General features: G+C 38.0%; 3 protein-coding genes across 4 annotated transcripts in view; 2 read left to right on the top strand and 1 right to left on the bottom strand.

The window, feature by feature from the left end:
- LOC105200795 (zwei Ig domain protein zig-8) overlaps positions 1 to 7,065 on the top strand; it is a 190,157-nt gene extending 183,092 nt beyond the window's left edge. For both annotated transcript variants that reach the window (XM_011168522.3, XM_011168521.3), the window contains 4 exons: positions 613 to 823; positions 1,857 to 1,984; positions 4,356 to 4,524; positions 6,604 to 7,065. In XM_011168522.3, the coding sequence (XP_011166824.1) occupies positions 613 to 823; positions 1,857 to 1,984; positions 4,356 to 4,524; positions 6,604 to 6,710 (615 nt within the window). In that variant the 3' untranslated portion in view covers positions 6,711 to 7,065. The remainder of the gene's footprint in view (positions 1 to 612; positions 824 to 1,856; positions 1,985 to 4,355; positions 4,525 to 6,603) is intronic.
- Positions 7,066 to 8,241: 1,176 nt separating this feature from the next.
- Positions 8,242 to 18,941, bottom strand: LOC105200942 (tubulin glycylase 3A). Its single transcript, XM_039446071.1, has 8 exons — positions 18,437 to 18,941; positions 17,421 to 17,532; positions 17,079 to 17,290; positions 16,168 to 16,581; positions 14,290 to 14,660; positions 13,509 to 13,721; positions 11,487 to 11,746; positions 8,242 to 9,691 (listed from the first exon to the last, which is right to left on the bottom strand). Exons 1-8 carry the CDS (start codon positions 18,782 to 18,784, stop codon positions 9,384 to 9,386), a joined length of 2,238 nt encoding a protein of 745 aa, XP_039302005.1. The 5' UTR covers positions 18,785 to 18,941; the 3' UTR covers positions 8,242 to 9,383.
- A 2,942-nt stretch (positions 18,942 to 21,883) lies between these two features.
- LOC120356978 lies at positions 21,884 to 24,091 on the top strand. The gene is made up of 2 exons (XM_039446070.1): positions 21,884 to 23,123; positions 23,390 to 24,091. Exons 1-2 carry the CDS (start codon positions 23,023 to 23,025, stop codon positions 23,625 to 23,627), a joined length of 339 nt encoding a protein of 112 aa, XP_039302004.1. The 5' UTR covers positions 21,884 to 23,022; the 3' UTR covers positions 23,628 to 24,091.
- Positions 24,092 to 25,154: the final 1,063 nt, after the last annotated feature.

The following is a 25,154-nucleotide window of genomic DNA, read 5'->3' as shown; positions in this document are numbered from 1 at the left end:
TCTCGATTTATTTATCAAACGATGTATTATGCAAACCGCAGGCAACGCCGTAGGATAGATAAATATACTGTAGGGCGCCTGATATTGACAGTCCATTTCTATGCATGCAGGTATATAATATTATTTCCTCACATGGCCGTGGCCTATATACATACATCACGTGCTTTGATCCCCGATAACGCAAAATTCGTGCATCTCGATGCGCTTTATATTACGTATTTCGTTTTTCTATTTTTTTTTTTTTTTATTACGTCTTTATAGTGCACGTGTATTTTAAACATTTGAATCGAACTGTTTGTAAAGACAATGAATTTTATGTAACTTATTATTAATATAAAACTTTCATAGGAATTAATTAAAGTAGGTGCGATAACAAGTCAGTGCACGGAGAAAAAAAATATGTTATCACCATTAGTATAATTGAAAATAATCTTGTTAATTTAATAATAGTATTAATTAAACAAATTCGTGCTCTTTTTAGTAAAATTTCATTAATTTCATTAATATAATTACTGAACTAACAAAATTACTTTTGGCTGGATTAATTCAACCAAATTAAACCTCATCTTTTTTTTCGTGCCTGAGAATAACGTACTATATCTTTTCTTTTAGGTTTCCTGGGTGAGGCACCGAGATATACATTTGTTAACGGTTGGTCGTTACACTTACACCAGCGATCAACGTTTCGAGGCACTACACTCTCCTCATACGGAGGACTGGACCTTGAGGATACGATATCCTCAGCGTAAGGATTCCGGAATCTACGAGTGCCAAATCTCTACGACCCCGCCCATCGGCCACCCCGTGTATCTAACGATAGTCGGTGAGCAAATAATTCGTTCCGCGTAGCATTAATTAACCTAGCCTTGTTAATTAATTTTTACTCTCCCGAGGTGCAAAAGAATATACGAAGGAGTGACTTGTATATTTAGTATATATATGTATCGTGTCAATATTGTACTCGCTAACGATCCTATTGGTAAAACTCTCGAATTTCTAATTTCCTTCAAGTTTTCCCCTCGGTGACGAAACTTCAAAGTCCGTACTTCATTTCATTGAGAGTCGTATTTATTTGGAGCGATATAAATTTCCTAGTGGCATCACGAGTTTGACTCAAACGTTCCGCTGGATGCAATATAACTTCAAAAGTTTTCCGCTAGTTGCAGAAAGCGCAGAGCTGCATCTTCTATAGTTGGTTTGTGTATAATATAAACATGGTTTAATTAACCGCTACATTCAAAAAGCGGAATTTCCATTCATAAAATTAGTCTGGAATTGTAAACAGCATATGTGATTAAAATGTAATTTTGCTTTTATATTTTCTCCTAAATATATAGAAGCAAATCTTTAATCTTTGATTTTATACCACGTGAAAATTCAATAAGTAAAAAACAATACGTGTTCCTTTTCTTATATCTTAAAATTTTCTGATTAATTTTTGAATCTCAAATTAATTTTAAAAATCTACTTTATATTAAATTTATTCCATCATTACGCGATATCTTTTTAAGAAATATCTGCTATCAGTTAAAAGAAGAGTGGAGCGCGTACTGTTTCACACCTTTATATTCAAGTAAAGCGCGTGTATAAGATTGTATATCTTTGAAGATATCTCTCGTTAATGAGCGCCGTGATACTTTAAACAGGTCATACAGGCAAAGAGGATCTTATCGACGTGACTTGACCCAAAAGCTCGCTTTACGATGGGCTCGGTTAAAGGCTGAGCGTTAAACGATAAAAATTTTATACATGAGGGAAATATACAATTATATCGCGCCGGATTATTTAATATTTAATCGATCCTCTCTTCGAGCAACTATAAAGCCGCTTAAATCGATCGTCCTTCTTTGTTTTAGAGCCGGTAACCATTATAATCGGAGCGCCAGACCTCTTCGTCAATAAGGGCAGCACTATCAATCTGACATGCGTCGTGAAATATGCCCCAGAGCCACCCCCGGCGATGACCTGGAGTCATAACTCGGAGGTGAGTGCCGCTTCCGCAAATAAATCACTGAGAGATAACAAATTTCTACGCGTAGCAAAGAATTCTTAAATTCTTCGACGATTCTGATTTTTGAGTTTACGTCCAAGAGAAGCTCTTTTTTTTGTAATAGGACTTAAAAATTTCGATTTAAAAACTTGGAACTCTGGTGTTACGATTCGATTCTAATTGCATATTTCGCTTGTTGTACGAAGCAGATAAATTACGAGTACAGCGAGTTCGATAAAAATTTGTTTTTGTAATCACGAATTAGTTTTATAATTTTCGCGCAGTGGCTCTTCAGACCGGAATTCCAGACTGTGGCTCGATGTTGCATCTCCGACTTTCCGAGAGTCCGTCCGCAATTTATCTCGCGACGAGTCGCGTAACGACGTCCTTTACCGCGTCGAGCAACAACAGACACGCATGATTAATACGGTCCGTCGGCGCGTATTTTCTTCGCGATGGGAAAATGCATTTTGCGCTTTTAATACCACTTTGTGCAACGAAAGTTATTGTAAACGCGCGTTTCACAGGGCACAAAGAGCGCACTGCACCGCGGAACCCATTAATATTGACGAACTCGTTAGAATAATTTTGCGACGTAACGTTCGCGGGCGTCGCGCCATTTTATTCGCGCGATGACGAGATAATTTTAAATTCCCCTCCACGGACCGATATTTGTAATTCCACGTTTGGTATCGGTCGAGCGGAAATTATTCCGCTCGCGTTAATGAGACGCTCGTACGTGTAGTAAAAACTAGCAGGCGAAATCGATAAAAAAAAAAAAAAAAAAAAAAGAACGGGGGAGACAGTAATTTCTCGGCTGATTGCCGATACATCGGTATGCCATCGGTCGCCGGAGATACGCGCCACACACTCGCCGACTATGTGCTTTTGCTAAAATAAAACAGCAGGTAACGCAATTTTCGCAAGATACTATCGCGCACGTTGATCAAAGTGAAACGCGAAATAGAAAGACTGGCCGCTCGCGTAGCCTCGCGCGGCAGCCAAGGAACGAAATTATTTTCCGATTAATCCTTCGCAGTTTTCGATTCGCGGATAATCATTTATCCTGCAACACACACACACACACGATGCGAAACGATCCTACTGGTATGAGGTACGGGACGAGTTAACTCTTTTCTTTTTTTATGGAAGAGAAATGAAAAAAAGCAGTGAAGAAGAAAAGCAAAAGAGGAAAGGCGAAGGATATTTTCCCATTCAGTAGGGGGGCGTGCCGTTACGCGTGTCTATCCTCAAAGAGAATACGGAAGAAACGTATATACGTTTCCTGCTATTCTTTACTTCGTACCTCGCAGGGAGGTGCCTTTTATCTTCCGTCAAAGGGGCGTCATTGCGTTGTCGGAAAAAGCGGGGATTCCAGGGAAATGTAAGGAAACAGGGCGCGCGATGTCTTTGAAGGAACGATTGCGGATGAGACTCCGTCGCGTATACGGCCCCGCGCCTACATGTTCGATATTAGGCGACGCGAATCAAAAGACGAGTTAGCCTTATTTCCGGTATCACAAAAGTTCCCCGAAGCTATCATCAGTTCAGTTCGATCCCCGGAAACTTACAATAGTGTAAAGTTCAGATAAGTACCGTCGCATTTTCGATATAGAAACGCGACACAGAGAAGATATAACATTAGCTATTAATTTAATTTCTTATAATTCAAAAAGAGCTTTTATTTCTAAAAAGTTTAATTTTGAAAAAAGAGAGAGAGAATGAGAAGTTAGATGTGTAAAATATATAATGTGAGTAAACCATCGTTTTATAATTGTTTAATGGATTTAAATGAATTTTTATACGAATATTTATTAAAGTTTTATTAGCAGATGTAAAAATTTTGATTTAATTAATAATGCTACTTCTCCGTCAAAATAAATAAATACTTTAAAACATGATTTTACATCAGAATCAAGAGTTAACAAAAAATTAAATAACTTTTAAACCAATAAGTGGATTCTGCTCAAATTTTACACAAGTACTCGTAATATTAAAATATTCTATAAAATTTTTATATTTTTGGTAATGTTTTGAAATATAACTCATACCTCCTTAATTTTGGGAGCGAGAGAGAGAAAAAAGTTAAATGTATAAAATATATAACGTAAGTGAATCATTAATGTTTTATAATTATTTCTTCTTGTTAATAATTTAATCATATAATCATTTTACATCAAATTATATTATTGCGCTTATTTTATTATTATTGCGATTATATTATATATGTAAATTTCATGTCCTTCCGTTATTGGCGTTTATATATATCTACGTTTCTGTTTTCACACAATTAATCGCGAATATATCATGCATATAATTTCATTGTTTGAGGAAAAATACGGGTATGTTGTAATTCTGTTCACAGGTTATCAATTTCGATTCGCCGCGTGGCGGTATCAGTCTCGTGACAGAAAAAGGGCCCGAGACAACGAGTCGTTTAATGATCCAAAAAGCCGTGCCGAGCGACTCTGGGATCTATCGTTGCGAGCCGAGCAACGCGAATCCTAGCAGCATAAAGGTGCACGTAGTTAACGGTAAGCTGAAGTTTCCTACGTACACACCTCACACGTCTCATTATACATTGTAAAATAAAATAATTCGCTGAATCTTGATTTTCACTTTGCGACCCGTTTTTGTTTTCAATTTTTCACGATCCATCGACGCAGAACTGTTTTTTATTTTTGAACTGTTTTATATTTCTGATCAACATTTTGCGGTTTACCGGTAAATTGGAAAAAAATTCGAGCTCCAAGCGGCTTTACCGCAATTACAAAGAGTCGAGAGAAATGGTGTCCGCCGCATCTGCGTCGCGAGAAAGGTTGTGGGAGAGCTGCGCGGAAGTACCGTTGATTGACTTTTCTGTAAATATTGCAAGCTCCGAATTTATCCGGCAAGTCGCGCTTTAAGCCTGAAATCGATGGTTACGGCTAGTCAATTGCTCAGGCGCGGAACACCGCGAATAGATAGATGTACTCTCGCACATGTAGTGGATTTCGAAATCTTTTTTTCTTCCCTCTCTCCGTTTCTTTTCCTCTTATCGCGAATGTACTCGATGCGTCGATTCGCGATGACAAAGCAATGACAAAGCATGATTTTTGCACGGAATCTCACGCAATTTCCGAATACATTCAATTACGAGAGAAATAAAATCAAACAAAAACGGATTTTTATTTTGAAAGAAGGAGCGTTTTTTTCGTTTTGTTTGTAACTCGATATATTTTTGAATCCGATGAAATTTATAAGTTTCGCCTCTCACGCTACAAGCAATCAAGCAATCACGACGCGAGGCGACTTTACGTAAAGCTTACAAGTTGATTGCATGAATTGTTTCATCATCTCTAAGTATTACTTCTTTATCCTCGATTTAATTTTTCCACTTCGTTTAAGAAGAGTTACGATACTCGCAAAAAATACATACTGCAGATGTAAAGAGATTAAGAAGTTTGTTTTATCTCGATTATTGATTGATGGAATTGTAGGCGTACGATGAAATATCTTGAAACGTATTTACTGATTATTGAAAAAAATTCGACAATAATTGTCTCTTCTAATCCACAACGCTTGATGAATGGATCGATGTATTATCAAAGGACCGATATATTAATTACAAATTTGAAGCGTGTTGTTTGGAACAACAGCTGACAGTTTGGCCGGATGAAACGTTTCATCCATGTGCGCCGATAGGTACCCAAGGGATGATATGTTATCGTCATCATGTGTTTGTCAGCATCATTTATCTGCAATATTGCTCTTGCATACGCCGCGCACACAATTTTTTTCCAAAATTCAACACAACGCATTTCTATCCGAATATTTTTTGCTTGCACCAATATTTACTTGCTCTTGCGCAAAAAAAATACAGAACGAACCGTGTACATCATGATGTACACATATCCAAAGTTCCGCGTTAATGTTCATTTGTTACCACCTTGTTCTTGCTGACTGCGTAATTCACCAGAAAGCGTTTAAACTCGTTTTGTATCGGCAACTTCAATTTAGCCTGTCGTCTAAACTGATTAAACGTCGGGTGCATTATTAGTTTCAGACTTGCGAGGAATCTGTATCGGTTTTCGATTCAGTTGGTATTTGCTAATTTCTGAGGTACGGAGAGAAAGAGGGATAATTACTCGAATTTTATATAATACTGCGAGATCAGCATGTGTAATCTTCCGTTCACAAATCTCCAAGATGACAATAAAATGCAAATAAAATTAGACTTTAAAATAATAACTTTCTTTAGATGCATTTCATTATTTTTCAGAAGTATTTTTCATTCAAATAAAAAAAAAAGTATACGTTACTAAACCACATAAGGTCAACGACCTTAGACCAGCAAGTTGTGATAAAAATAAATAATATTAAATAATTTATTAACGAATTATTTTATGTCATTTATTTTTATCACGCGTTGTTTTGTTCGTCTGGTGGCCGTCGACCTCACATATTATTTTTCATCAGCTTCATTTATCTTAATTTAAAAACCAAGCACCGACGTGAATAATATAGAGCTTGCATGTTTTTTGCACACATGATAAAATCATACAGATTCATATAATCCGTTTATAATCCGTTCGTAGATTGCCGTGTCGAATCGATGAAAATTTCTGTTGCAGAGGAACATCCAGCTGCAATGCACCATGGGGACGGAAGCTCCTCGTACAGCAAGACACGGCCGATTTGTTTTATAATTTTAGTAATAGCTAATATAATGTTTATATAAGGCGAGAAGTACGATAAAACACACACTTACCCCGACACACACGATGAAAACGAGAAGCGCGATCGCCGAGAATCGCGCGTTGCCTATTTAACGTCGTTAACGGTTTCTTGGATAAATATTTGTGCAGGGTAAAACCGAACATTACCATTTACATTTAAAAGAAAAGAAAAAAAAAACGAACTTCCGTGACCAAAAGAATTTTCAAATATCAGCACGGCACAATAATCGGTAAGAGCGTAGTATTTTGTTAACATATATCATCAAGAACAAATAACTTACGACGTCAAAATTTATTGTATTATTTGTAAATAAATTTATTGTATGTACATATCAATAAAACGATTGTCTTTATCTGGATCGTCTGGTTCTTGTATGAAGCTGCCGTGCCGTTGTAAGCTTCTGCCAAGGTGAGACTGATTTCGATCTACTGATGCGAATAATGACTAGATTAATTTCAAGTTTCCAACAACAGTTCTCCAATTTTTTTTTGTGTTACAGTGTACGAAAGGGTTGCCGAAATCGCTCCATCATTCATCTAAAAACTCATTCGCTGTCCTTGTATAGTTTTTATGGGATTATTTGAAAACTATGTAGGATGCTATCATATTTGATTACACTCGAGACGTGTACTGTAGAACTTTTGTTATTTACGTTCGCAGAAAGATCGTGATATTGTAGCTACGTTTCGGCATATTTTATAGCTGAATTGTAGAAAGATGATCTGGATTTTGATAATTTATAAAATATGATTACAATACCGTTAAAATTAGATTAACCCTTTAAGACCGCATGGGGGGAGAGTTTAAAGAGCAAATTTTTAATTTTAAATTAGTTTGCCCCAAATTCAGACACGTACCAAAAAAGTGAAAAACATTTTGGGTCAAATAATTATCATATTCTGGAATGTTGGAAAAGTGTATCAGAATTTTTTCAGATTTTTTAAAGTTCCAAAATTCTTTCAAAAAAATTCTTTCAAACTATATCAGGCACCAGTAATTCCTTGTGTTCAGGAAAGTAGTGGAAAACAACGGTGTCCTCAGACGGTTAATAGGGTTAAAGTTTTCGTTTCGCCTTTGCTCGTAGGTTAGATAAACAAAGTTTTACGAAATGCCATTGTCTCGTAAATTACACCACGACATTGTCTAGATTGCAATTCGGCTTTCGTGATATAAATAGCTGTTTTTTTTTACAGCGAGCGGGAAACGGCCAAAAGAGAATACAAAAAGTAGTATCCAAAATCTATCGTATTTTTAAAGAATAAAAAGGCTAAAGAATAAAATTAAATAAAGCAGAAAGTAAATACATTTTTGTAAAAAAAATTGCGGCAATATCGGAATAAAGTTTTATAGGTTTTCTTTTTAAATATGGAAAGTGGTATCTAAAATCTATGAATCATACCCTCAAAAAGTACAGAGACTGAAAAATAAGATTAAATAAAGTATACTGTTAAAAATGTAATCAAATTTAATGTACTTTTAAGTTACATAAGTACATTAAATTTAATGTATTAATTACTGAAAATCATGTACGTGAAATTTGGTGCACTTTTAACAACATTAAATTTTTTTAATGTACCTTCAAATTTGCTTGAAATTTACATTACATTAAATATTGCTACGTATTTTTAATAGTGAATAGAAAGAAATACAGTATTTTTGTAAAAAAAAAAAAAAAACATTTTTTACGATATTATCAAAATAAAGTTTTATGTGAAACGAAACGAGCTAATGTAGCCTCCGTAAGCAGTAGAGAACCACTTTGCAATTTTGGCAACCTCTGTTGCAATTTAAAAGACTTGTTCTCAAAATTGCACCACTCGCAAGCTTTTTAAAATTTCTTATTAAAAAAAAATCATAAGAATGCACAAAATTATGAAAAAATAACATAGAAAGGATAAATGCTTCATTGTGTAAAAAGAGTTTGAAAGCTGTAAAAAGAATTCAAAAATATTTTTTATAATTTCTGAATTATGTCTTTATGTGAAAAGTGGTGCAATTTTGGTAACTTTCTCCTATGTAGGCAGATATATGCTCGGTAAGTAGACGTCCTTAATGTTCTACCTGAAAGCATAGACGTAAGGCCGTCCCTGGCAAGATTATGCATCGCGTCGCAAATTTCTCGCAAAAGTATTCCGTCAATCACGCGACCGAGGAAGTTTACCTCGTTATATTTCGAGAAAGTTTACGGCCGCTATATTCAATAGCGCATCTTCAAGCCACGCGCGATTTTCCTCAGGAATGCGGAAAGAAGCGATGTCGGCGCGCGCGGACATCGCCTCGCTAATGACAACATTAATTACACCACGCTATCTCACGTTCGTTAATTACGACGCGGTGCTAAATTTACTGTGAAAAAATACGGGCGCGTAAATTTCGCGTTCGAAATCGCGCGGCGGTGCCCTCGATTAATCAGAAGACAAAAGTCTCCCGCAGCTCCTTCACGTTCATCTTAAATATCTTCTTTTCATTGGTACCAACATATTAAAATTTTAGCGTATACTTAAAAGTTTAAAGTACGCACGATAAATATTTTATGCATGTTCTATATTAAATAATATTCTAAAACTGTTGCAACACTGAACACGCACCTTGAAAGATCGAAGAAATCGTGACACTCGTCGATCGCTTTCACGTTTATCCTATAAACTCCGGCGCCGCCTAAAAGGGTTTCGCGTCAATTGGCCGGGGTGCATTGAGCGGCGTTCAAATGGTCAATAAGATCCGCCACGTTCGGTTCTCTCGAGTGTAAGATCATGGGCGGGGCGGTCCTTGCACGTTGCTGCTTGCTCCGGAGACCGCAAATGTTTGCCCTCCTTTCTTTCCTCGGCGTCGATTCCGGCGGTCGCTCGTGCAGTGTCATCGACTTGCCAGCCACGAAAAGGTAGGAACCGAGGTAAGGCTGGAAGTCGGGTATGTTCTGCTTGTAGACCAGACTGAAGCCGCCCGTGTCGGCGCAAGCGTTCACCGGCACATCCATTATCACTGTAAGCATCGGCAAAGCGACCGAGGGATTTTCATCGTGCCTCGTACTACCGAAAATCGCTCTTAACTAGATCACGGTGATGGAGTTTGCAGAAAACAGCTTAGCAGATTAGGAGAAACCGTGCGCTGCTGCATACTACTTTTCTTAAACCCTTTCAGATAGCGCAGGACGTTCTATGGATGTTATAAACATTCTATGGATATTCATAAAGCGTTTATAAACTTCCTACGGACGTCCTGTGCTAATTGGATTCTCGTGTTGTTTTATATTTATCGTTACGTGAAAGAGTCCTTGTTTATATTTTATTAATGTTATTTATTTTAAGTATGTAATACTTTATATCTACCATTATATCCTCACAGTTCTCGTTTTAATTGTATTGCAATTAATTAATTGAATTTTAATAAATTATTATCACATTGATAAATTCTCGGTATTTACATCTCACAATTAATATGAAAGTAAAAAGGATTTCTGATTTATTTTGAATGTTGAAATTAGCAAATTGACATTTGATATTTTTAAATATGGAAAAGTAATCATTATATTTATCTTAATATAAATATAAAGAATTTAATTGAAGAATTTATTTTAAATTACCAATTTTATAAAATATACATTAATATATTATTATATAAATATATTATTATAAGAGTTAATACATTAACTTATTTATAAATGTTGAATATTTTTACTTGTTATAATGGCGTTCAACTTCAAAAAATTCAGAAAATTAAATATTTAAAAATGAATTGAAAGGGATGCCAATGCAATTTTGTTAATTAATACAAATGACATATATGCGGCTTTTCTCTTAAAAAAAAAAGATAGAATATTGAATTTAATAATAAAAAGCCATGCATAAGAGGGACAAAGAATAGAGAGAATGGAACCCTTTTCAGCTTGAATGTTGGAGAATTTGAAAGAACTAATTATGCAACGCTATAACTCACAAAGCTCTATTGTCAAAATTTATTCGTAGTCATAATAAAAAGAATTTCATTATTGCAAATTCAATATTTCTATTTGATATCTCTACTTTCTGTTAACTTAATATCTGTATATGATTAAAATTATTTTAAATTACAAAAATCCTGATCACACGTGTTTGAAAGATAAATTTAATATTTACTTTTTATATATATAGTATTTTTATTAATTTTACGTTTAGGTAAATCTTTTTCGTGTTATAGAATATTTTGATATAAACAATTCAATAAATATCTGAGCAGATAACAAATTTAATTAAAAAAGCATTTCATAAATTTAAAATAATCGAAAAATGATCAGTATTTGTTCGGAAAAATGTGATAAAATTATTTCTATTAACTCAATTATTTCAATCGAATTTCTATTAGCTGAGTCGGTACGATCACGAAGGTGCATTAAAAATTTAACCGGCGTTCAGGTGTTCGACCATTTCAGGCTCGATAATTGCGTCCGGGAAATCTCGCTAACGCGGTTAATTCCTCGCGTAAATCCATCACATAGGGCACGTGGCGCTTATCGGCGTTACGTCGCCGCGAATTATGGTCACCGTTATCATTCTGGCAAACCGAGAGGGAGCCGTCTCGAGAGAGGTCGGCTGTCCGGACGACGCGTAACTCGTCTAATCGTAGGCTGCGGTTAGCGATACCCGCGATTTCTGAAGCTCGTGCGAGACAAGGTGTTAATAGCACGCGGATCGTCCTGTTTTACTATCGCTCGTCCCATGTCCCTTCGTCACTCTCGTCGCGACAGAACTTTCTTTCGAACGGCACTCGATAACTTTCTCATATCCGTTTCCATGCTTACCTTTCACCAGGCTCTCCAGCACGTTAGAGTAAAGGCGTCTTGTCAGTCTAGAGCTGGGCGGATGCATACGGGGATTGGTATTGATCTCGATCAACCAGACCGACATATCTTCGGCCAGCATGAAATCCGCACCATACAATTCGAAGCTGCAACGACGCCTTTCCATATGATTCTGCGCTGCCAACATCATCAGAACGATGGCCTCCGTCATTTTCGGGTAAATCAAATCGTAATACGGTTCGCCTTTATGGCCTATTGATCTGAAAAACGATAGTATTTTATGGATATATATATATATATAATATAATATAAAGAAATACTATTTATATGATTTAGAAAAAAAAGTAAATATTGAGGTTAAGACATTACTTTAATTGTTAAATCAATATGTATAAAATTATATAAATAGTATCTCTTTGATTTGACAATTATATTATGAATATTCTATATGTGAATTTTATTTTCTCTACTTATAACTAAGATTACTATTGTTTTCACATCAATAATTACTTTTTACTTATTTCTACATCAAGTCTATTATTAAAAATGCTGAAGCATGCTCCGTAATTTCTTAATTTTTTGTAAAAAGTTACAATAAAATAAATAAAAATCATAAAAGTTATAATAAAATAAATAAATTACAATTCAATAAAACTATTGTAAATTAAAACGGCAAGGACCACAATGCAATGTAAAACCGTTGTTTTATCTTTAAAAATAAATTCAGTCACTCAGTGTCATAACAAAAATGGATACCACAGTTTAGAACTTCCATAACTAAAAGCATGAGATACGCGTTTTGTATGTAGACAAAAATGATTTAAGCGTATTTTTAATTCAGATGAAACAAGTTGAATAAAACATATTTTGTATGTATCGGACAAATTTTAGGGAAAAAAAACTTTGTGCGGTAAATTGAAACATTTGTAGTGATTGAGAAGTTCACTCAGCGTCAATAATCAAAATAAAAGCTCGTATTTCATTGAAAAGTGCAATTATCGTAAACAAACCATGGCTTCGCAAACAATCATATCTTTCCACAGATATCAACTCTCAAAATAAATAATAAACTGAAAAAATATTGCAGGCTTTTATATTGCATATTGCTTCGTCAAAACAATCTTTATCTTTCGTGATCTGTTTCAAATTGTTTGTAGAGCATCAATATTTATATTAAAGAAATTAGTCTTCTTCAAAAAATGATCAGAATATCGAGAAGAACACAATGATGTAATATTGTTTTAAGAAATAAGTTACTAATTCTAATAATAAAGTCAAGTAGTATAAGATTAATAATTAAATAAATTAAATAAATTAAGCCTATTGAGTTTATTATGTAAAAATTACAAGATTGTCCAATTAAACAAAATTGCAAATTATACAAAATCAATATATAAAGGCTTTAGAATAAAGAATATTATTAATTTTTGATTTGCATAACAGAATAATACAAGTATCTTTTTACTAATTTCTCTCTCTCTCTCTCTCTCTCTCTCTCTCTCTCTCTCTGTCTCCTTGTATATATTTTAATTCCCGATATCCGATGAGATTACAAAGATAATCGACAACAAAATCATTATTGTTAAAATAGAACAGCAATGAAATCTTCGATGGAATACATATCTCGGGAATGTTCTCTTCCGCATGATGGTACGCACCAACACCGACATCGACACCGGATCCATTCACGAGCAAAACCGCGGATAATATATTTCCTCTTTATTCGCAATTACTTGAACGTCGAATATACGTCGTGTCATCGAAAAATCTTATTCGATTTGTCATTCGAGAAAGGAATAGGAAGGCAGAGAGGCGAAGCCATTATCATCGGCGGAACGTTCCGTGCCCGAACGTTCTCGGACGAACGCGCTCCTCGAAGAAGGCGTATTTGAAGAAGGCGTATTTGCACATGGGCCCTATCAATTTCCTCGGAATGTCCCTGGGGGCCGGACGACCACCGACCGGCGCGGCGGCGTGACGAATGGATAATCGAAACGTCTTCGCGCACGGACGAGAGATTACTTCAAATATTCGTTCAGCTTCTCGCAGTCCCATCCTTGATCGCGCACCGAACTGCTGCTGCTGGCGGGTTCCTCGGAGTCTCCCTGCCTGCGTTCCTGTCTGCGTCTCTTCTCGTCATCGTACTTCTCCTGGACGGCAGTATTGCAAATGTGGATCGCCTCGTGATAGGTCGAGTGAGTGTACGGCTTCGAGCTGAATCGAAGAAACGCTTCTCTGGATGGAGAAAACGAGAACGTAGATTGCAGTAAAGAGATACTAATGAAGGTATGAAATTAAAATATGAGATTAAAAGGTAAGGTATGCAAAAAGTAACACGTTAACGATAGTAATTATAATAATATTATATACACTGGAAAAAAGTTTGGTGACCAGAATTAATGAAAATTTTGATTAAATGTTTCATTAATATAACCAAATATTTAGTAATATACAATAATTATATTAATATTAACTAAATATATAGTAATGACCAATTGGTTACTGAACTGTTACTAAGTAAATATTCGGTTATATTGCTAAATATTAACTAAACATTTAATTGAAACTATTTCATTAAATTTTAATAATCTGTCATATGGATTTGATTATTATTATCAAATACTCTTTTTTTAGTGTATAATAATATGGATAATTTGGTATAATATTATACACACATTATTTTATATTTTTTTATCGTGTCACATTAAGCTTATTCTAGCCGTTTTCTAACGGACAAAATGTTTATAATTTTTAAGAACAAACATAAAATTATGCAAGTTGATTTAATTGCAGTACGATTTACTTGAATAGCCATATTGTCAGAGGGAAGGTACTCGTTATCAGGTACCACAGTCGTATGTCGAACTTGGTCTTTTTAATTAACAGAGGACGTTCTGAAATATTAATAACGCGCTTAACAAATTGAATGCGATTCTTTCGCGATACGTGATTGCAAAAAAACGTACCAATGTATTTCTGTACGATATAATAATTTTTGGGCTTGAGCTCGACTCTGCGCAAGATATCCTTGAGATTATGGGATATAACGATGCCATTACCGCAGCACAAATGACTAGGCTTCAAGATCCAAATATCTCTTATGTCGCTCATCTCATACTGCGGATCGACGGTCTTTAATTTCTCCAAAATCGCGACAGCGGCCAGAAAACATCTCTACGAGCGATATTGATATCGATTTATGCAGGAGGGTCTCAGCTTTCGTTACGGGGCTCGTGGCAAAACTCGCGGATCTCTCGACTTTAATTCCGGAAAGTTCGAATAAATTCATCCGCCGACGAATTGGATCCCCTCCCGTTAGCGGAGGCCACATTTCGACAGTCGGCGGAGCAAAATTAATTTAATGAAATCGCGGAATGTCTCAATCGGAGAAATCGTGGAAGATTGTCAGGTGAAGTCAAATTTCAAGAATCCATCCCTCGTATCTTCTTTCCAATCGAAGGAGGGATCGCGCGCGAAATTCGTTTGCTACGTGAACAAAATGCCGTTCACCGCGAAATACGTGTCAATTGCGTACCCCCTGTTTAATGAAAATGCTTTCAACGACAATCTAAATAGAAACTAAAGATAAGCAAATATTTAACTCTTAATTTACGTGCGCGCGACACGGAACTTCTCAAGGGTACACCCCAACGTGGTAAAAAAACGATGTAATAAATTAAGGATCTCTCTCGTGACGCATTTCCACAAGGTCACGTAATTGAGGCAAAGTCTGACAACCCGTAATAAAGTTTTACTGTCATGAGAAGTGAAATGGTGAGCAAAGAACTGCTGGCGTACACGAAAATAAAACGCGCTTGCGGAATCAATAAATAAACATCAGTTAAGGATCTCGTGCGTCTTTCCCTCACTTGTACGGCTTAGCGTTTCGTTATCATGAACCCTTTAATTTTGTTTTATCAGTTAAGAGTTAATGGTATCACGCGGCAGCATCTCGGAACATGTTTAATGCAAGGATGTTTTCGTGCGCCTTGAATAATTAACACAGTTTGGTTTTGTTTCCTACGCTACCTCGTAACCGCGTCTATTATTAGCGCGAATCGGGAGAGTACGAAATAAACACGCGTTCCATTCTGCAACACACAATCGATCGTTCAACATCGTGATGTTCGCCTCTGTCGAAAGAGCAGCGTCTTCCACTTCGAACACGTGAATTTTATGTACATGGAAGATGCGAGAGAGCGATGAAAGCAAATAAAAATGTAAATGTAAAAACTGATATATCAATCAGAAGCCTATTATAAATGCAGATTGTTGATTTAATTAAAATTCAAATTTACGCGAGGAGCGAGGCTGCGTTATCGCTATTTCATCATGAAAGAAATAAAATATTGAAGAATTATAACAAGTTCTTATAAAATCAAAGTTCAACTCGCAGATATTAATGGATATAGATTTCTCCCTTTATTATACTCTGCACATTAATTAGTTTAACATCGGACGATATTACGAGAAACCGCCGAACGAAGCATGCTAGTGAATGTTATTATGAATCGTTTGGTCGCGATTTCCCGCGATAATCCGATATTAAATTAATTAACGTGCAGAATGTAATAAGGGAAGCTATTCAAGCTAGTTAATTTCAGTTAAATTTTCCATGCACAAATATAGGGTGAATAAGAACTACTTTGCCGTCCTGCAATTTGCCGTGCGAATTCTATACCTGAAGAGGCTCGCGGCTTACTATCGACGAGCTATCGATACCGGCCTCATGGTGAAGCGCCGCCGTGTAATCGTCCAGAAAACAATTCCATTCCTCCTCGGACGGCTGCTCGCCCTTCTGAACGTCGATGTCCTCGTGCGTCGCGACAGCGACGAATTCCTCGCAACGTTCTATCGCAAACTCCAGCCTGGCGGTCGGGATCGTATGTCGTTCTCCCGGGTCGGCCACAAGAATCTCCTCCGTGGTCACACCGCGAACAAACCATCTGAGTAGACCTACCGCCGCGGTTCGTCGAAAGTCCTCCACGAAGGCTTGCTGATCCGTGCTGGGGTTGTAGGCGCGCGGGAACAGGGCACCGGACACGTTCTCCTCGTATAACCAGTATGCGTTTTCCAGTAAGCGCGCCATTCCGAGCTACACACGTGCGGCAATTCGGGTATGGTTTACTTATCGCGCACTACACAACGACGATGACGACGCGATCCGCCGCGATTCCGCTTTTATCGCGGGGAATGCTGGCAATTCCGCCCGCGAATCCCAAAAGATCCGCGACTCGGCTCGAACGAAAATGGTATTTGCGTAAAACGTCGGATAGCTAAACGATAGGTGTTGGAGAATAACGTTAAGCGGTAATGTTTAGAGTCAGACCGTTTAGAGCGGAATATGTAAGCGATATCTGGGAAATACCCTTGGAATATTTGCGTTTTCCATTCAGTGAAGATTGTTACGGTCGGTTACGGTCGGTTTCACAAATATTATCAAAGTGGTCGGCCGATTAATTATGATTTTCCCATTGGAACTGATCAATCACATTGTTCGTTAGCTGAGAATGACCAGTAACAACCAGTCATAGTTGACAAATGATCGATCAATTGAATGGTGTTGGTGAAACCGATCCATAGAGTTAGTACCTTTGAAGTATAAACGAAAGACCTCTGGTATCGGTTGAGCAAAACGTTGCAGCCGAGCCCGCGATGCCATTCGACAAAGTCGTTCCTGCAATCCCATATAAAGTCGGGCTGCTTGAAGCGCAGGAGGGCAAAAATCACAGCCCTCTCGTTCAACGTTCCATCCGATTGCGTGATATCGCCCAGGGAGTGAGCTTCTAAGTTAGCCGCGGTGCCTAATCGTCGAAGCACACAGAAAATGGTAGACATTAGCGACGATATTTCATCCTCCGGCGGTGTGGCGTTCGGCACCGTATTCTGCCGGCGGTGCGCATTAACTTTATCGTCCGCAATCTACAATCTAACCGTATGGCAGCGTTCTCGTTCTAGTCGACTCGTACTTCTGCACCCACCCTCGTGCCTCCAACGCTTCCTTCAGCTTTGGCAGCTCGCCTCGCAGGAGGAATATTTTGTGCTTCTGTGCGAATGGCGTTAATGTTAATTACAGAAGCAAAAATGTCGCGGCATTCGGTAATCTTAAAGATGCGTTGAATTGTACGTGAATGAATTAAGAGAGCTAGAAGATCAGATTGCCGAAAAACTTTGACAGTTTTTGTGACGAATTGAATAAATACACGAAAGTGAAGTTTTAAAGATTATTTATACAACATGTTAAGAGTAGAAAATCTACTTTTTATTAATTCGAAATCATCGTTTTGCAAAGGCTCCCGATGATCATTCCATCATGATGAATTTTAATTAGACACTTTTTTAGGAGGTCTGCTGATGAATCTCTTTATAAAATAGATTTAGGATCCATTAAAATTAACAAAATGACAGCTATTGTTATCAAAAAGTTCAATGTTTAATTTAAGTTTTTAATTAATAGTTTATTTTGTTTTTATTCGATTGATTTTGTAAACGTTCATCTGATAACGACAACCTCCTAAAGATTTTTTTATTAAAGAGTAAATATTTATGTATCATAAGTAAATGTTTCGTTAATACTATACAAATAAATATTTATTAAAATTTAGAATTTTTTTCTTTCGGTGTACCATGTATTTACATGAGTATTTGTCAATACATCTTTTCACTCTTTTTATTCACAAATTGCATAAATATCCCTCAAAATTTTATTTTCATATCTTTTTTATTCAATTTACCGCGAGAACTTATCAAATACGATTTTTGATCAATCTGATCTTCTAGTTTCTCTTAATGCAATTTTTCTATTATTTTTTTTTATTATTAAATTCTATATTTGTAAGATCACATCAAAAAGACGAAAAAAGAACATGGTTTAAATATTTAATTTATCTAAGAGCACACTAAGACAATATAGTCAAAATAGTGCTATTTGTTCAAATCTGGAAAATTACTTTGACAGCGTTTTCCACTTTCGCCTTGATTTTCCAATAAGCCTCCCTCGTCGACTGTTTCATTTTACAGCAGCCGCGATAGCTTGCGATTGTCTTCCCCGAAAGAGTACAGCAGGAACACGCGTCCATACAGGAATCTGCATCGCACTCGAATTCCGGTAAGCCGCTAATTCCAGTTTCACTCTGATCATCCATGTCTGGAAGTGTCCACTTTGGACGCGTCATCCTCGCGCAGATGGATCGATGATATGGATTCACGGGGCTGCTGTCCCTTCTATTCGGATCGACCGAGGAAGGAGGCAATTTCCAACTGGATTGAAACTTCTTATCCTGGCACGCGGACTCCATTGTGAGTACGATCGCTCTCTCCCCGCGTGCTCCCTCCTAATATTCCCGAACGAGCAATGTTAAATTACCCCGATTTGTCGTAATTTGTCAACGTAACTCGTCATTTATAGTTATCAGACGGCTGACGTGGCCCGCGTGAATTAACGCGAGGGTCCGTTTCCCCGCGGCGTCAGTAATGCGACTTCGACTTCGGGATTAAACTGGGACTCCCAGCGATATCTCAGTCACTCGATTAACGGCTAATTGCGCTCATTTGGCGCAACGGTCGCGAATAGCGCGCGACCGCGCGTATCCTACCATCGTTTATTTCGACGAAATGCCTCGTCGAATAATCAATCCGAAAGGTTCATCCTATCCTACACGCGAGATAACACGTTTAATGAACTATGCAAACAATTTTAGGATCCGTTACGTGTCTGTGGATCGACACGTGCGGCATTGTTACCGGAGAACCCGATGTATGCCAGGTGAGTTTACGCAGTTATGTGGAAAGCGCGGTTTAGGACCAGACAAATGTTGACTATTGTTCTTAAAACCGCGTGTTTAGTGGAAAATCGATTATCGCGTCAGCTGGACTATTTATACGTCGCGCGAATCCGTGTGGAATCTATTTACATTGCTGAGAATATATTTTATACAGTAAAATAATAAAAAGAAATCTCTCTCGTAACTTGACGTGCCGTAAGTGTTTTTTTTTTGTGTTTGCAGCTAGCTCCGAAAATTCTGACACAACGACACGACGACGACAGGTACGACGACCGATCACGCGATGGAAGCAAGTTTGCCCAGATGACATTGTCACCGGCAAAATCCGGCGAGTGTCCGTAACGCACGTGCGACAGAACGGGAACGGTCTCACATACGTAACGGCGCGATAAATCCCTCAGAGCGAGCGATAAATCGTTAGATTAAATCGCCGTCTATTGTGCACTAATGCAATTAAACGTTGTAATAACTACTGCGAGCATTTCGCGAATATGCGCCTGCAGCTTTATGAACATTAATAACGGATATTATTTTCTTAGCGCGCGTCTTTGTCTCTCCGGGTCGCTCTCGTCATCGAAAAGCGACTCGCGTGGTTCGCGCCGAAATTCCACGACGATCATTTCGCGGATTTCTATCTCTAGCTGGCGAAACAAATACTTAATTTTGTCGCTCCAAGTGGATCCTTAAATCCGTCACGATGATCCGTCTTGGCTTGAGGTTAAGATATCGACATCTCTCCAAACGTCGACGAGTCGCACCTAAGATTTTTACGACGGCTCTGACGGCTCCAGCCTGCGGGATTTAGCTCATGACTCTTGCGTGCCGGAAGCGTATTGGTGTAGCGGTGATGCAGTTGGTTTTCCTATTCGCTGATCACGGGCATGTTTCTTCCTATTTCTCTGTGTATACGTAATGCATATCGCCGTCGATGAGCGGCTAGATTCAAGCGATCCCTGCTTTGCTGAATATTTTATTAATTTCTCCCGAGTGTGTGTGTGTGTATGTGTGTGTGTGTGTGTGTAAATTTCGCTGCACTTTCCAGAGACTTTTCAAAGCGGAAGTTGTTAGCGTACAGCAAACGGAAAAAACACGCGTTTCTGCGAAGGAAAACGAACTCCGTGTAGCACAAAAATACGCCAAGTTTTACTCTCCTATATACGTTCTTGTATCTACACGAATACAATTTAGATATATTGTATTTAATAAAGTAGAGGGGAAATATGTAACATACAGGAGTAACTAAACCAGTAATGCTCGAACTTTGAATAATAAAATTTACGAAAATATCGGATTATATTATATTTTCCTAAATTTTACGCGAATGCAAAAGTTTAACAATACGGACGCGCATGTGTAAAATAATTAGACGGTTAATTCGTACGTGGAATTTTATGGTGAATACCGAATCGGAAATTAACCATTAGAAGTTATAACCGAAGTGGGTCATGCGGGGCGTTATTTCCAAAGTGAGCCGAGCGCGGGGATTCGCTTCGGTACGGAACGGAACGTCAGAATGAAAATCAGGGTTTCGGAGCCATCGCTGCGTTCAAATTGGATTTCATAATCGAATTCCAGACTCCTTCGACGATTCGACAGCGCCGCTCTAAATACGGGGCGCGAAAATTCGCGGAAATAAACGTTCAAAGCGTGTTTTACCGCGCGCAGATTTATGACACCGTTCCGCGTGCCGTATTTATTTTCACCGGAGCCCATATACACATATCCACTGTGCCGCACATAAATTCCATATCTTGCTTCAATATTTTATCGCTGTCGGATTAAAACAGCGCGAGATCCAATATGAAACGTTTTCGCACGCCCGCCGCACACGCGAAACGCGCCATGCACCGCGCGATTCGACAAAACGCGAAATAATAAAACAAATCTATTAAGCGAGCGCCCCGTATACACCTTTAACGATGCTCATCGCCGAAAATGTCGTCTCGCCCCCAACCACCGAACCGTAACGCGCGGGGGATGAATCTGTAATAAAGAACGGGATCCGCGCTCGCGTGGTAACCACGAGCTCTTCTCGGCGCGCATGGCGAATCTTTTCGTCGCGAAGCAATTATTATCGATAACTCGGGATTATAATGGCGAGAAAAGCCGCCGGGGTCAGAGAGCTGCACTGGATTCGGCCGGCCGGGCGCTCACCAAGAGGGATGAAAGGGGTTGGAAGATGTGGGCGGTACTTAACCTTATTTTAACTAATATATTTCACGAGATTCTTCCGCCGCGCCGCCGGCCCGTTCTCTTTCGCGATATAATCAGAATAATGGAAGGTCTAATAGAGGCCTTCATATGAATAAGGATGTAACTGCGGAAGGAGGCAGGGAGGTTTAAAAGCACTCTCGGCGCCTTTGGTGATTAGGGAGTGCACCGAGCGTGGTTACTTAGCCGGTTAACTCGTTCGCTCTCACACTCTCTTGTGTACTTGCACCGTCGCATCGTTTTCCGACGCAGTGCGTCGCGACGCGGAGCGGCGCGTTGCGTTTCGAAGCGCAATGCGGCGCGATGGAATTAGCGAGACAGCGTTCGCGGCTGTTGCTCGCCGGGTCATTACCGTAATGCATCGTTTCAAGATAAAAACAAGGCGAAGCGGCTGCAGGCGGTGGTGGCTAGAGACGGGAACTTGAACCGGACGGATGTTTTACTCCGTCCCTCTCTCCGTCGACGTAGCAACGAATTCCATCTCGAAGGCGGTGGTTCTCTTGGTTAATGCAATTTACGAGTCGATAATAATTTTTAACTAATTACCAAGTCCGCGAGGAAAGGCTGATCGGCTCGGCTGACTAATTTTTCACTGCTCCATCAGCCGCGATAACATCGGCGGATAATGCGCTTACACGTCGACCCAATGCACCATACTTTTTCAATTACTCGTTTATACTTTATCACCGGTTTTTCGAAAATGCCGGGTAATAATCGCCGCTATATTGCACGCCAACGACGGTGCGACAGCGGTGTCGATAATTAGTAAACGAATTACGTAGTTAACTTACAATTTCGTTGTGCATGCACGACACCCCGGCACTGCGAGCGCCGCGACGTGACGTGCAAGCAAAGTAGCTGTAAATTACCGAAACACAACTTCGCGGTCTATGGACACTGCCACGTTTATTAAGCTAATGCGAGTTTTCGGCCGAAAAAACTTAATCCAACGCAGGCGTCGCGATGGTCCTTCCGCTTAACGAAGTAACTGGCATAATTCGCGCGTTTCGCTTAATTACGTACGCCCGTAGCTCTCTTCTCCGCATTAGCGATGCAATTTCGCGCAGGTAACCGACAGCTCGCGGATCACCGCGAGTCAGGATATTATAAATAGTGATAATGCGCGAAAGAGTGCGGAAGATGAAGGTATGGATAATTCACGGGCGTGAATATCGCAGGAGGACCGAAGAAATTCGTTGATGAAATAAAAGCCGGGAAACGTATATTCCTTACACGTCATCCCGTTGACCCTTTCCTCACGCAATCTCTGCATAATGAACGTGATATTCCCGATTCACAAAGAGTAACGCAAATAATCGGTCTTCCACACATGAGAATTGTATCCCCGCATGGCGCAGCAGGTGGAGGGGCAATTCTATCCGTGTGCGAGAGCGTGTTACACGAACGGGGTAGCGACGTTAGCGGTGCCGGCGGCGGCGATAACCGGCAGTCGACGCCTGTGCACGCCGGATGCCGGAATGGCAAAGCTGTAACGCCTGCCCTTACCCGCGATATGTCATTCGCGATGAAATAGCGGCGTAATGACGTTCGCTCTCGCGTTACGTGCCGTCGCTACAGCGTGGCTTACAACGAAACGTAATTCCGCGTGGCTGCGAGCGGGCGATCGATATAGGCGGCGCAGGTAAACACCGCAGAGTCCACCCAGCTGTAACACGAGACCGACGTGGATTTACATCGATGTAATTTTTTTTTTTTTTAATTGAATTCAATTCCCGGGGATACGCAGAGACGCACGAAAAGCTGTCCTTCGCGTTTTATTAATTCGTTATTTATTTTTAGTAATTGCACTTTTTACAGCTGCGACAAAATGCATGGTTATTAAGTCGATCGTAAATATAAATTTTCTTTCGATTTTTAAGATAAAAAATATTAATTTTTTTCATTCAGGTATCATAATAAGATATTATCGATTGCGATCACACAATATGTCGCCTCTCGTTCTGTGTCAAATTCCTACAATAGCAAAGACGCTCTTCGTGAAATTCGGGTCCATCGATTCCTTCGTCGAATTCTCCTGGCTAACAAGGGAGAAATTGTGATGTCCACGACAAAGCGAAGGCAAGATCGCCAGAAACGAATTACCGAGTTGGCCGGATTGAATTCGCTCGAAGAAGCCGAAGCTTGATCTCGGACTGGCACAGCACGAATACAGATCTCCCGGATATCTACTCCGCCACTCTCAAAGTTAGCCATCGTGGATAAGCCTTCGACGAAGAGAACGAGGAGTAAACAGGAAAATCACGCCGGTGCGAAAAATCAGTTCTTGGTGTTGGTTTCAATGAAATCATCAAGACATTTTGTCGAAAGCGATACTTTCGGAAAAAGACCACGTTCGCCGACTTAATCGTAAATTAGGTCGAAAGGTTTCGGCCAAATCCACCAGGTGTTAGCTTTGGTCATAAATCAAGATTGTTCACGCCCGACCCGCGGGTGAGTAGATCGTCAATGTTCCTTTCTCGCTTTGACATTTTTTTTGCAATGATCATTTCAATTTGATTACTCGCATTGAAGTAACATTGCTAAGTGATTGCATGCTTCAAGCCATTATATACGTTGAAGAAAAAGCATTTTATGATCAAGTATATTCATTTTAACATCATTATCTTGATTTAAACAAATATTAATTAGTATAAAATAATTTATTTATAAACTGTAAAAATATTTTTTAATCGAGTAAATGACGTTAAAACAAATAAGTTTACTGAAATATATAATAATAAATTTCTTTTTTAGTATAATCTGTGTAGCAATATTTTAAAATGTAGTTATATTATCAAAATAATGCTACTTGATGCCATTATATTAATGTTATAATATAATATAATATTAATAGCAAATTATAATATCATGTTTTTTTATTATTAATATCATGTTTTAATATGGTGTAATAAATAATAATCTTATTTATAAAAATGTCCTTGTTTTGGTAAACAAAACTAAAAAATAATTTTTCGAATAATTAAATTTTTGCATGTAAAATCCAAACCTTTTTCTTTTTGCTTTATAAGTGCTTACAATTTCAAATTTTATTAAAATTATTTTAAAAAATTATTTTTTTATTAAAATTTTTACTTCTGGATTTAAAATAAAACTTAAATTTCATCAAAAAGTCATTTATAACAGCGATACGTCGATACTAAAATTGAATAAATTACATTTATTTCCACTTTTAAATCAAAGATGTTGCTTGATTTAGTTTTACACTTTCCTACTTACAGTATTCTCACAGAAAAAACGAAGATTTACATTCTTGGAAATAATTTTTCCGAAGGTGCAAGTTTTGTATTAATGCCATGCCAAAGGTAAACATTTCAATATAATAGTTTTTAAAAAATAATTTTATATAATAAAACACAAAATCGTAAACTACATTTATAAAAAAGGAATTAAAAAATTTGACTTAAACATAAATTATAAGCATTTACTTTCCTACAAAATTTATGCGTCATCCTGCAAGTGTCAGCTCATTTTACTTCATTACGCAATATATATTATAAAAAAACAAATACAGTAGAAAAGTTCATATTTTTGCAATAAACTCATATCTTTATTAGAATAAATGATATCAGTTGATTTATAAACATATTTTTCGTTGAGTATTAAAAAACGTAAAAAATAATATAAATCCTTATACTACTAACAAAAATCTAAA

The sequence above is a fragment of the Solenopsis invicta genome, chromosome 2, assembly GCF_016802725.1.
Source record: "Solenopsis invicta isolate M01_SB chromosome 2, UNIL_Sinv_3.0, whole genome shotgun sequence".
Lineage (NCBI taxonomy): Eukaryota > Metazoa > Arthropoda > Insecta > Hymenoptera > Formicidae > Solenopsis > Solenopsis invicta.
The sequence above is the reverse complement of the archived record's forward strand: the minus strand, read 5'-3'. Positions and strand labels throughout refer to the sequence as shown.